This window comes from Tamandua tetradactyla, chromosome 12 (genome assembly GCF_023851605.1).
Source record: "Tamandua tetradactyla isolate mTamTet1 chromosome 12, mTamTet1.pri, whole genome shotgun sequence".
Taxonomy (NCBI): Eukaryota; Metazoa; Chordata; class Mammalia; order Pilosa; family Myrmecophagidae; genus Tamandua; species Tamandua tetradactyla.
Window position 1 is genome coordinate 31786860 of NC_135338.1, and position 13394 is coordinate 31800253.

At 33.1% G+C, this 13394-nt stretch overlaps 1 protein-coding gene across 6 annotated transcripts in view; it reads left to right on the forward strand.

Moving 5' to 3' along the window:
• Positions 1–13394, forward strand: part of RBM25 (RNA binding motif protein 25) — a 63454-nt gene that overhangs the window by 43721 nt on the left and 6339 nt on the right. For all 6 annotated transcript variants that reach the window (XM_077122934.1, XM_077122928.1, XM_077122932.1 and 3 more), the window contains 8 exons: positions 1633–1919; positions 5186–5408; positions 5517–5606; positions 7775–7848; positions 9198–9348; positions 11074–11398; positions 11765–12039; positions 12582–12680. In XM_077122934.1, the coding sequence (XP_076979049.1) occupies positions 1633–1919; positions 5186–5408; positions 5517–5606; positions 7775–7848; positions 9198–9348; positions 11074–11398; positions 11765–12039; positions 12582–12680 (1524 nt within the window). The remainder of the gene's footprint in view (positions 1–1632; positions 1920–5185; positions 5409–5516; positions 5607–7774; positions 7849–9197; positions 9349–11073; positions 11399–11764; positions 12040–12581; positions 12681–13394) is intronic.

Below are 13394 nucleotides of genomic sequence, written 5' to 3' on the forward strand. Positions count from 1 at the left end.
ATAAATGAATATGCTCTTTTGGAAAAGCATTTACTATCAACTAGATTCATTCACTTAAACCAAAATTTTGAAATGATTCTTGGAGCAAACTAATACATAAATGAAATTATACACCTGAGAGCTAAGTAGTGCAATGAATAACCTACAGTAAACAATTCAGAAATTCTACAAAGGAAATTATTATTGGAACAGCTAAAATAATCTGTAAGTATCTTTCAGAAATAAACAGATTTCTTTGTAAGGGTATAATGACATTGAGGTAAGTTTTTTTGTAGTCTAGCCTCATTTTACAATATAAATATTTGTTACATTAAGACTTTTTCATAAATGGAATTTTGCCCTTTAAATAGTTTTCTATTTCTGTCCTCTTTCTGTCATTTCTTTTCTCTTTCCTTTGTAATTTCAATGTATTCAGTATTGGCTTTGCCTGTATTCTACTTTTATATAGACTGGGCATAGCAGCTGATTATATTGATGTTTCATGCATAAGTTCTTCTCTCATAAATCTTTATCAGTTCTCTGATCCATGAGCAAGAGAAAAAGTATCTAAAAGGTAAGATTGTTTTTTAAAGTTTTAAAATGCTTTACAGAAATGAAAAAAAAATGCACATTTTATTATTGCAGTTTAAAGTTCATTTCAGTGACACTAAACATGGAACCAAAGGGAAAAATGTGTTTTGCTTTGTTGTTTTTCTTGTTTGGGGAATTTTTTCTGACTTTGTATAGAAACCCTGTGGTACACTGGTAATCTTGTCAGGGTACAAATTTGGTCTGACTTTGTTATTTGGTTTATTTTTGAACCGTGTACTTGCTCTTCCTCCCAGAAACATAGCTTGTAGGCAAGGTTAATCCAGTGTTGGCGAGCCATGTCCTAGCACAGCATCTGTAAGTTAATATACAATCGTTCCTTCCAAGGATGGATTTATCATTGATATATTTTTGTTGTATAGGCATAATGGCATAAATATGTTGCTTTTGAAATTTAAGTTAAATGAAAATATTGCTATCGTGTACAGTTTTTGCTTGGAGTGAGTGATTTTCAAACTTTTTGTATCTGGTGGGCTGTCCAACTTGTAATGGTGGGAGTAAATGTTTCCATAGAGTTAGGCAGATTTGGGTGGAAAAACCAAAGGGCACATTGTTTTGTTACAGTATACTGACCTGACTCTTTTCTGCCCCTCCTTTAAAATCCTCAAACTAGTAACCTTTAAGTAGTAGGAAGTCAGGTTATAATTATAGTAGTTCGACTGTTTAACAGAAATTCATAATGGGCAGAGTTAAGTTTTAGTTAAGTGCCTAGTGATTGTATTTCTATTAATAATTGTGAACTACCACATTCCTCAGGGTCATTTTAGTTATTACATAGTATTGAGTGGCCAGCTACACTTGACACAATCTCACAGCATCCAAGATTGGAGATTCCTCATCTGTGTAGAGTACATATGGTTTTATAGGAAATCTGTCAGTCTTGTGATTGCTTCATTTTAATATGTCAAGTTAAAACCCACCAGTATTTAATATTAAAGTACCAGTGGTTTGGTGTTTTTGTCCTAATATTGGGCGTTGCGCCGGGAAAGATCTGAATATTGGTGCTACAGAGTTAACTCTAAAAGTACTTTTGTTGGTTTCTAGAAACTGGAAGAAGAGAAAGGCAAAAAGGAGAAAGAAAGACAGGAAATTGAGAAAGAACGGAGAGAAAGAGAGAGGGAGCGTGAAAGGGAACGAGAAAGGCGAGAACGGGAACGAGAAAGGGAAAGAGAACGTGAACGAGAAAAGGAGAAGGAACGGGAGCGGGAACGAGAACGGGATAGGGATCGTGACCGGACAAAAGAAAGAGATCGAGACCGGGATCGAGAGAGAGATCGTGACCGAGATCGAGAAAGGAGCTCAGATCGTAATAAGGATCGGAGTCGATCTAGGTAAGATCTTGTAGAAGTTGTTGCTCTCCAGTCCCTTTGATAGAACTACCGGTCAGCACTTTTCCGTAACACCATTTGGGTTTATGTGATGAGAGAACTTTTCTTAGCCACAGAAATGCCTGGCTTGCTGCCTCACACACATGTAGCATCAGTTAAAATAACAATTTCCAACTTTGTGGTTGGTTTCTATCTGGAACCAGTTTTAATAGAGACCCAGAACACATCAGGGTTTCAGGCAGACATAATTCCCTGTTGTATCCCTGAGTTGGTGGTCATTTTTTATAGTCCTTCCCTCATTTTCCATACTGGGAAATTCTAGCATTACTGCTTTTAACTCCTGGTTGTTTTTATTTGGTTCTGTAGCTCACTAGCTCGCTAGGCTGCTTGGTTCTAAATTTTACTCTATTTATTTATGACTCATATGAATTTCACTTGTTTGTGAATATAAACCTAAAAAGTAGGTTTATTGAAGTTTTCACTTAATTGTAGCTAGAGGAAAGTCACTTTGGGTCAGTCTACCATGTGGCTGAAACTGGAAGTTTATTCTCCCTCTTAAGTGGTCATTAGAATCCTTCCCTCTCCTTCCCTTGGCATAATCATTATTGAGAAATAGATAAGTGTAAAAATCAGTGTTTTTATAGTTTTACTACATGCATGTATCCACAAAAATGTATTCTTTCATATGAATTTAATTAAATCAGTGTATTCTATATATATTCTATAATTTGGTCACTGAATTTTATGTTTCAACTTTTAGTGTTCATACCACATGGTTTTTAATGGTAAGAGTATATTATCATATGCTTGAATCAAATATGTTTTGCCCATTTTATATTGTTTTCTAATCTTGTCTTTGAAATTACAAATTTAATTTATAATCTAGTTCGTTAATTTTGTCACCTCTTAACCATCTTTGAAATTAAGCTACTAAACTGAAAGCTTAATTTAAGATAATTCACCCCTTCCCTCTAATTTCTACAACCAATTAAAAAAAAAAACTTCACAGATATATCTAAGAACTTGGAGAAGGAAAAGACTGGAGAGCTTTCCCTGAAACTTTAAAAGCACTTTATTTTGTTTGTTAATTCATTAAGAGTTTAGGCATCTAACTCCACATCTTTTGCCCATACAAATTGGGAATATATTTTCTACAACACTTATCCTTTATCCTTTAATTTGTTTCAGATAGCTTGATTTTGATAATGAACTTTAATCTCAGTTGGAGAGTTGTAGGTGTGCTGCACTACTTTATCTCTGCCATATTTCACATCAAGTCCTTTTTATAATTTTTGTTTATTTGTGTATTGTTATGGCTTCTTATTGTTAAAACAATTTTCTGATATGATACAGTTTTCCTAGTCTTCACAACCTGAGATTAGAGTGGCAGGATTTTCTTTCATAGATGAGGACAGAGTTTAAATGATTTGACTGTGGTTTTGAGGGTAGTGATTAACAGAGTGCTGACTACATAATTGAAGTCTGTTGATTCCCAGTCCAGTGTTTTCTGTTACTTAATATGGTGCCAACAATTTATATAAATCATTGTTTGGTTATAAGAAAAATGTAATTATTTGTTATTGCTATTGAATTTCTCATAAAACTATGATTATAGATTTTGTTTCTTGTTTAAAGAAAATAAGTAGAAAAATATACATTCATTAAACAGTATTTTAACCATGGTAGTATTCCAGAGGAGAGACTTAACACTTAATCTCATCACTCCTACTTCACAGTATGGAATTCATTAATTGAGGTGCCTTTGCCTTCATTCTGGTTACTTGAGCCCTCTCTAGCTCCCATAGAATGTCTGTATCACAGGATTTGATTAAAGCTTAGATATTTCATTTACAGAGCTGTCGGTATTATTAATACCTATTCAATACCTATTCCTACCATAGTTCCCTAAGTTAAGAAGTGGAATGATGCTTCTGGCTTACACTGTGATTCACTTTTTAAAATTTTCTGGAATGCTAAAATATAACTGTTGTGTAAACTCAAAAATTACAAATTAAAAAAAAAGAAGAAAATAAAAATCACCCATTAGACAGTACCTAGAGATATTGTTTATACTTTACAAGTCTTTTTATAGACTTATTAGTTAAATACTTCATTTTTAAACAAAGTGATGTCGTATCAGATTTTTTTTTTGGTATGCTGTATGGTGTGGGTCACAGTTCATTCCTTTTCGTGTGAGTATCTCATTATTGCAGCACTATTTGTTGAATTTTTGTTTGTTTTTTCTTTGCTTGCTTGTTTTTCGGGAAGTGCATGTTCTGGGAATTGAATCCGGGTCTCTTGCATGGGAGACGAGAATTCTACCACTGAACTACCCTTGCACTCCACGTTGATAATTTTGACTTGTGTTTTACTCTTAATGTTTAATAAATTTTCTGTATAAATATATCGTCATTATGAAAAATTCAGATAATAGAAAAGTAAATGAAGTAAGCATAGAAGTTTTCCTTTCTAGGCCTAGGGCTAACCACTGTTAACATTTGTATTTTTTTTTTTTAATACATAGACATATGAGATAAACACATGTGAATGGTAACCAGGGCGGGCCGTGGTGGCTCAGCAGGCAGAGTTCTCACCTGTTATGCCAGAAACTGGGTTCACTTCCTGGTGCCTACCCATGTTAAAAAAAAAAAAAAAGTGAGTGGCACCATAATTTCTTTAGCTGTTGCTTTTCATGGGCAGTTAGCTTGTCTCTGGTTTATCTTTTTAATGAAATAATGATAGAATAAATATTTGTATTTTCTTTTGAGTACTGCTACCTAAAAAAGATTGGCCCAGTCAGTTATACATTATTTTGTTTGTCTGAGTATTGCTGAAATGCACATTTCTCCACACCTCTGCCAGTACCACATCCCTTGATCACTAGTGAGGTCGAATATCTTTTTAACGTGTTTATTAGCCTTTTGTATTTCTTTTGGGAGTTACCTTTTTATAATTGGTTATGTGGTATTTCAGAATTTGATAGGCCATAATTAATCATTTTTCAATCCTTTATAATAATTTTGTATCCTGCCGTATGAATAAGCATTAACATTGAATTTAGAATGTACTTTAGAATTTGGGTCTGAAATTACATTGTGTGTTCCTGGTGAGCATAGAGGAGTTTACAGTTTTGTCAAAATCATATACTTAATTCTGGTTGAGTTTGTAATATTTCATTATATATATATATATAGTCTTTTTTCCTGTGATTGTTTTGAAGGAAAACGAAGTTAGATGGACAGATTTTTAAAAATCTTTTTTCTACGCAGAGAGAAGAGCAGAGACCGTGAAAGGGAACGAGAACGAGAAAGAGAGAGAGAACGAGAACGGGAACGGGAGAGGGAACGGGAGCGGGAGAGAGAGCGAGAGAGAGAACGGGAGCGAGAAAGAGAGAAAGACAAGAAACGGGATCGAGAAGAGGATGAAGAAGATGCATATGAGCGAAGAAAGCTTGAAAGAAAACTCCGAGAGAAAGAAGCTGCTTATCAAGAGGTAGATTAAAAAATACCTTTAGTCTTAAAGTGTGGTACTTAGTAGGTTATTCATAATTTGTAGAACTCTTTTGTATAGCATTTAAAACTTTGACAATTTATGTTTTAGCGTCTTAAGAATTGGGAAATCCGAGAACGAAAGAAAACTCGGGAATATGAGAAAGAGGCTGAAAGAGAAGAAGAAAGAAGAAGAGAAATGGTAAGATTCTAGGTTCTCTTTAAATGCACATTTTCAGGTAAATTAAGATCAAATTCTTATTGTTAAGTAAAATTAACTTTAAAATTAAAATTTATAACCTTCCCGCACATAGATAACTTAATTTTTGCATATTTCAAGTAACATTGAGACAATTTCAGTACTCAAATCTTTTATCCTCTCATTTTTTATTCTTTGGCTGTACATAAGCAGAATTTTGTTGTGGTAAACTGTCAGAGTAAACCGTCTTAGTGCAATGTAGAGAAATGAGAAATTACAGAATGTTTAATTAGGAATCTGCAAAATTGGTTGAATTTGGGGAGGCTTTAATATTGTTCTGTATAATTGCAGTACAGGTGGATGAAGCAGATAATGTGGGAAGAACTCTGCTTTTTTATAACAAATAAAACTTATTGTCTCTAAAATATTTGCAAATTATAGTTTTTCCTTATGTTACCATGTTATTGTTTCTTTTAACTACGTAATAATCGTTAAAATAAATTTTGTCTTTTCCATTGCCTTTGTTGATAAACTGTTAACAGTGAAGCAGTTGGCATAGGTTTTTATTAATTATAATGATGAAAAAATGTATTTTATCATAATATTTTCTTCAGCAGTATGTTCCATGTTTTCTCCAGTTTGGAGATTATTCTTCCAAAAACTTCACTGAAGTTAGGAATCTTCTTCAAATAGCTTTTGAACTGAGACATACAGGGAAGTTTTGTAAGTAACCAAAAGGGCACGTGCAGCAATAGATAGTTTGGGTTTTTTGGATATAAGATTCTCTAACGTCATAGAATTATTGAAAGTTATTTAAATTTCCCAATAGCTCCCATTCTAGAATTTCTTTTTCATCTCCAAATTAGAAAATAGACAAGAGAACAATATAGCAAAAGGTATAATTATTTGAAGGGATGTTTGCCATCATCAACATTGTGGAGTAACTTGAAATGATTCTGCAAATCTGAAACCTTTCCAGTGAAAACTCTATTTTTTAAAAAGTTTAGGAGATTAAAATATTCAGTTATAGAAACAGTTGCTTGCTTATTATAAAAATGTTCAAGCCAAACACAGATAAAAAGTAAAAAGTGAAGATTTCTACCCCTCTGCTTAAGAATAGTAATTTTTGTGTGTATTTTATGTGCCTTATATGCCTTTTGTATCTCCATACTTTAATAATTGTTTAAGGTATTCATAAGTATTGTCACTGCCACTGAACGATCTATTATTTGTTTGATAAATTCTGAGGGTGCATTGTTGTGCTAGGTGCTAAGTGTAAAAGAGTGACTAATGCTCCTTACTTTGGAAAAATTGGGCAGTATAGCAAAGGAGATAGGGGCTATTGTAGGGGGATTGTATGTGTGTGTTTATGTTATCATGAGAGTATGTTTGTAATATTTTGGGTGTGCCTAGAAAGAATGACAGATTTACCTCTGGGGGGACAATAATGGAAGGATAATAAGGTTGGGAAAATCTTTATAGATAGATGGTTAGCTTGAGGAAGTTGTTACTGAGAGGTGACATTCGAACTGAATAGAATTTGTTAAAATTATTGAAATCAGAAACCTACCGTAATTTATTTTGTATAGTTGTTAGATATGATGATTGTTGTATCTGAAATTCTAAGCAGAAGAATGTGGGAGTCATATTTTCATGATTTACTGTAGTTAATTTAAATCTTTACCTTCAGATTTAAATGTGTGAGGGAGCATGAATTAAATTTTCCATCCTGCATTTCATAAAAAACTACTCCCTGAAACATCATCTATCTACAAAAAGAAATTTAAAACTTTTTTGCCTATTTTACAAAATCACTAAGGAAATTTACCTTTTTTCCTGTTATGCCCAGGTTTCATTAGACTATAAGTACTGTTGTTTTTTAATTTATTCAGAGAGGATATTGTAGCATATTCTATGTGGTTTTCATTACATGATAAGCCCCATAAATCTGATTTGTCCTGTGTATGAAAGATAAATAGCATCTGATGGGATTTATGCTTAATATGTGGAGTATATGTGAATTGTAAAACGCATACTATGTGAAGTATATGAGAATTATAAAGTTGAAGTGATTTGGATAAGAAAAAAAAGCTGTTCTTAAGAAATAAGGAGGGATAATCTAAATGAATTTCACACTAATTTTGCATACCTTTTCATTCATTTCCTCATAGGCAAAAGAAGCTAAACGACTGAAAGAATTCTTAGAAGACTATGATGATGATAGAGATGATCCCAAATACTACAGGTAAAGAAGCCTTGCTTTTATAAACTTATACTTTCAGCTTTTTATTAGATGTATCTGAAATTGTTGTATCTGAAATTCCAAGAGGAAGGATATTCACCTGCCAAAGAGTACAGGCTCACTAAGTGGAAAAAGAAAGAGAAATTAACCACATTCCATCTCATAATGACCCTGTAGCTCATGACATGCTGTTTTCCAGAGGTAAAATAGCTGTTGGAAAATGATCAACAGTTCTATGCATCTTTTTGGGAAAATGTCAGTGATAGTAGTGTAACAGATTTCTTTAAAAATGTTCCTCTTCACATGTATTTAATAGGACTGATTTTTATAACTCTAGGGTTGCTATGAATTTTTGTTTTCATGGATTTTGGGAACAATACATAATAACCTGACCTGTCCCATCCCTTACACACCCCTGAAATTAAGAAATTGATAAATTACCGTGAAGTGTAAGTCTGCCTGCCTTCTCTCTCATCTGTTTGTCTCCATGGCATTTCTTAACTACTCCAAACCTAGCACTAACCATATAATGGTAATATTGTTTTGTCTGTAAGTTCCCTGAGGATATGCAATATCTTGATACTGTTTTATCTCTATAGCGTCTGACATATGTAGGCATATAGAATACATTTAATATATACATTGAATTTAGTACTGTAGCCAAAATTGTGAAAACACTAGAATTGGTAAGAGTACCAAAGGATTTGACTTTGATGTAGAAAATGTCAAAAATCAGTAAAATATAGAGGCATTCTGAGACTTAATGAATTGCTAGTTAAATAGATAGATATAACCTTTGCTTTCTTTTGATTCCGCACTACTTCTTTCTGGGGATTTTTCCACAAAGGAAAGAATTAATTTGAGTTGAGAATACAGAATTATTCTTAGTGGTATTAGTGGTATTAAAGCTACTTTAAACCACTAATTATTTTTTTAAAACTATATTATTAAATATAATATATATATTATATATTATATAAATATATAAATATATTATAAATATAATGTGGCTTTTATAAAAAAAACTTATTTTTTCACAGCTTGGCATGTAAGAAAAGACAACTTATGTGTTGGGGGCATTCCCTTGTGGAACAGACAAAAGATGAGCACTCTTCTTCTGAAAACAACCTTTGTACTTATTTTAGCTCTTATTTAGAATGAATTCAGCATGAGGAATGGTGATAAATGACAAAACATACAGTGCTTACTTATTAAGCACTAACCTGTAGAGAACAGGTAGTCTTTAGTCTCTTTGCATGCAGCTTTTAGTATTATTAAAAAGTGGTGCTGGAGTTTTGTGAAATAGTTTATGATGTGGATATAAATGAGGCTGCTATGATTTACTTTTGTAGAGGAAGCGCTCTTCAGAAAAGGTTGCGTGATAGGGAAAAGGAAATGGAAGCAGATGAACGGGATAGGAAGAGAGAGAAGGAAGAATTGGAGGAAATCAGGCAGCGCCTATTGGCAGAAGGGCACCCAGACCCAGATGCAGAGCTCCAAAGGGTAAGATATTGTTAATATCCATAATTTTTGTTTTAAGATTATCTCATCATCATAAGCCAACTCTGCTGTCGTTTTGATTATAGTTGAGAGAAATATCTCTATGTATCTTGTTATTATGTGGGAGAATCTTAGTACTACTTTTTTTACGCAAATCATCAGTATTGATTGATTTGTAAATTTAATTATTTTAAGCATTTTACAGATGTCTTATTCCTTTGTTTCCTGTTAAGTATTGACCCAAGTAAAATGATTATCTTTTAATGAAACTTGCTAGAAACCTGTCCTTACTGTAATTTGCTCTGACAGTTAAAACTTTTTATGGTTTAAGTTATTTCTCACACTGCCGTCCCAGACATTGTGTTTCTATAATAATGATATTTTCATGAACATTTTTAAAAAGAAACACACTGTCATAGGACACCATATACCCTGTTTTTGCATTTGAGAATAGGTTGTCATTTTATTAATATATCATGAATGTATTATTAATGTATTATAAATCTATTATGAATTTTTCATATAAAATTTTTTTTAACCTGTTAAATGCTTATTTGGTGGGAGGGGTTGTTATATGCTTTTGAATAATAGGAATCATGGTCCATTTACCACTTCTACTTTTCAAAATGTTAATTTGTTACAGTCAATACTTATATGAGTAAATAGAAAGTTCAGGCAATAAAGAAAAGGATAATGAAGAAATTAAAATCCATTTGAATCCTGATTTATCAGTCAGTTAAAACAGTGATCTTTTAAATGTCCTCATAGATGTATACTTATAGTCCCCTCGCACAAAAGTTTTCTAAGTGGGATTGTAGTTTTCTGATGTGCTCTCAAATCAAGTAGTCTTCCACCCAAATTGTACCAGTTTATAGCCCTTACATGTCTTTCCATACTTTCACTCTCATAGTAGATTGTCAGTCTTTTTAATCTTTAACCATTGTAATGTGTAGGTTTGGGGGTGTTGGTGTTTATTTTTTTATTCTCAGACTACTGCTGGGTTTGAATTCCTTATAGATTGTTCACTGACCATTTGTCCGTATGAATTGATATTTAGATGTTGTTATGTCATGTAGAAATTATGTTTTAATGTAGATACATATTTCTATGTTTCTTTTTTAAGTACTCAGAAAAATTATTAATTATTCATCCAACTTTTTAAAATGTTTTTAATGTTTATATATTTTTTATTATCTATGAACATTTCATGGAATGTTTGTTTGGGTTAGGCCCATGGCTGCAAAATTATTTCTTCCTTTCCCTGTTGTTTGTGAATTACAAAAGTAATTAGCAATTTCAGTGACGGTACAGTGAGAAAAGATGATACTGCATGGTCATTATGAGGATTTCATTTGTGTTTTTATGTATTTTCTATAATGTCTTAAAGTAAAACATTTAGGTATAACTTTTAAAATAAAAATGCAAAAACATACTTTATCCTTTAGAAATTCAGGCGATGACTTTGTAATCTTTGCTGTCTCTGAAGAGCCTACATGTCTCTGAAGAATGGTAGTAGACATAAAATATTAAAAAAACATTGTGCATTGTACCTGACATGTTCTAGATTTGTCCAGTTTTCTGAGTATAGAAACAGGCAATGTTTAAGTTATTCCCTGATCAAACAGAGAATAAATTTTAGAAAAAACAATGTAGAATAAAAAAGCAAGTTGAATCAAGTATAATTGTAGTCTCTTCAAGTTAAAATCAAGTTGTTTTTTTTTCTTATAGATGGAACAAGAGGCTGAGAGGCGCAGACAACCACAGATAAAGCAAGAACCAGAATCAGAAGAAGAGGAAGAAGAAAAGCAAGAAAAAGAAGAAAAACGAGAAGAACCTGTGGAAGAGGAAGAAGAGCCAGAGCAAAAGCCCTGTCTCAAACCGACACTGAGGCCCATCAGCTCTGCTCCTTCTGTTTCCTCTGCTAGTGGGAATGCAACCCCCAACACTCCTGGGGATGAGTCTCCCTGTGGTATTATTATTCCTCATGAAAACTCACCTGATCAACAACAACCTGAGGAGCATAGGCCAAAAATAGGACTAAGCCTTAAACTGGGTATGTTAGCATTTCTTTCCATCCTTTCTTCCTTTTTTCCTACAAATACCTAAATTTTACCATAAGGAAAAAAAGAAATATATGATGCTTGATAGGTAGATAGGAATTATTCAAAAAATGCTTTCTAGCTCATGATTGTTTTCATAGTTCTACTAGTGCTCCTATATCTGCAGCTGCCTCAAGTTCTGAGAAGAAGTGAAAAGTTAAATTTTCTAGCACTTGTGAGTAGTGGGTTATTTTTCACAGTTGGGATCTTTCTCTGAGACTTGTGAAAATATTCTGTTTTACACTGCTTGTGAGGGATGATGGGTTGTAAAACGTAATATTTAAAAATTGTCATCATGCTAAAATACGTCTTTACTATAGGTGCTTCCAATAGTCCTGGTCAACCTAATTCTGTGAAGAGAAAGAAACTCCCTGTAGATAGCGTCTTTAACAAATTTGAGGATGAAGACAGTGATGATGTACCCAGGAAAAGGAAACTGGTTCCCTTGGATTATGGTGAAGATGATAAAAATGCTGCCAAAGGCACTGTAAACACTGAAGAAAAACGCAAGCACATTAAGAGTCTCATTGAGAAAATTCCAACAGCGAAACCTGAGCTCTTTGCTTATCCTCTCGATTGGTCTATTGTGGATTCTGTGAGTAGCGGATTTTGCTTCATAATGTTCAGTTGGGAATGGTTTTGAATATGGTATGCAAATCCCTTTGATTCTATTCATAACAAATAAGTAGGAATCATAGCATGGCTGCATTCTTGACAGAGTTAATGCCATGGCCAAGGATGTTAGAGTGGGAAAGTTCTTGATAGTCCTTGAACTACTTTGAAGTCTTCATATATTAGAAACAAATAATTGTACTTTGGTACATTTCTGTTTTAGCTCTTACTTCAGGTGTATAATGTGGTAAAAGCTAAGGATTCTAGGTTAATATTGGCCCCAGAGGGACAATTTGTAGTAAATCCTACTAGTATCATGGCTTTGCCTGATGTCTTATTTTCATACCTTTCCTCAATTAAAACTTTATTCTGGTTATATAAGCAGCTGTAATGATCTATATTTTAGTATGATTTTTAAATAAACATACTGTGAATAAGTCTTGGGAAATATCTGAGGTTATTTACTTCAGTAAACATAATAAAAGCTAAAGTTTTAAAAACCACTAACCATACTTTGTTTTGCAGATATTGATGGAACGGCGAATTAGACCATGGATTAATAAGAAAATCATAGAGTACATAGGTGAAGAAGAGGCTACATTAGTTGATTTTGTCTGTTCTAAGGTTAGTCTTTATTCCACCTGCCCTCAGTGTTTGTTTTGTGGTTTTAAATTTTGATATTTTGCTAAAATAAGAAAAAATCTTGCAGAGCTAAGTGCATGATCATTTACTTGTAGGTAAGTAATTCAGGGCTGCTTAAATAAACCCCTCTATCCCTTTTCAGACCCCACCACCATCACATGTTTTCATTTCATGGGGTCATGAAGGACAGAATTGCTGGATGCTTCCAATTATTCTCTCTTCCTGTCCCTGAGAATGTGATGCCAAATCCTTCTTGTTTTAATTATTACGATGCTACTGAGCTATAGCTCGTCTCCTCTACCCCTTGTCAGTCATCCAGTCTTTGGAAGGGGAAAAAAATAATTCCTCAGTACCTTAATAATAATAATCAATGTTTATTGATTGAGTACTATATTGTAGACTTTGTTCTTGGCAGGTACTGTATTAAGCATTTATAGAACTTTATCTCCTTTAAACCTGCTAACAACCTCAAGGATATGTTGCTATTGTTATACCCATTTTTTAGATGACAAAATTGTGGCTCAATAAAAAATTGTGCCTTGACCAAAGTTATAAGTAGTATAATAAACATTAGAGCTAAGCCTCTAAAACTTATGTTTTTATATACCCACCAAGGCATACCATGTCCTTGTGTTGTTACCTGAAAGCAGTCTTATCATTAATAAAAGAGTTAACATAGTGGAGTCACCATATTCC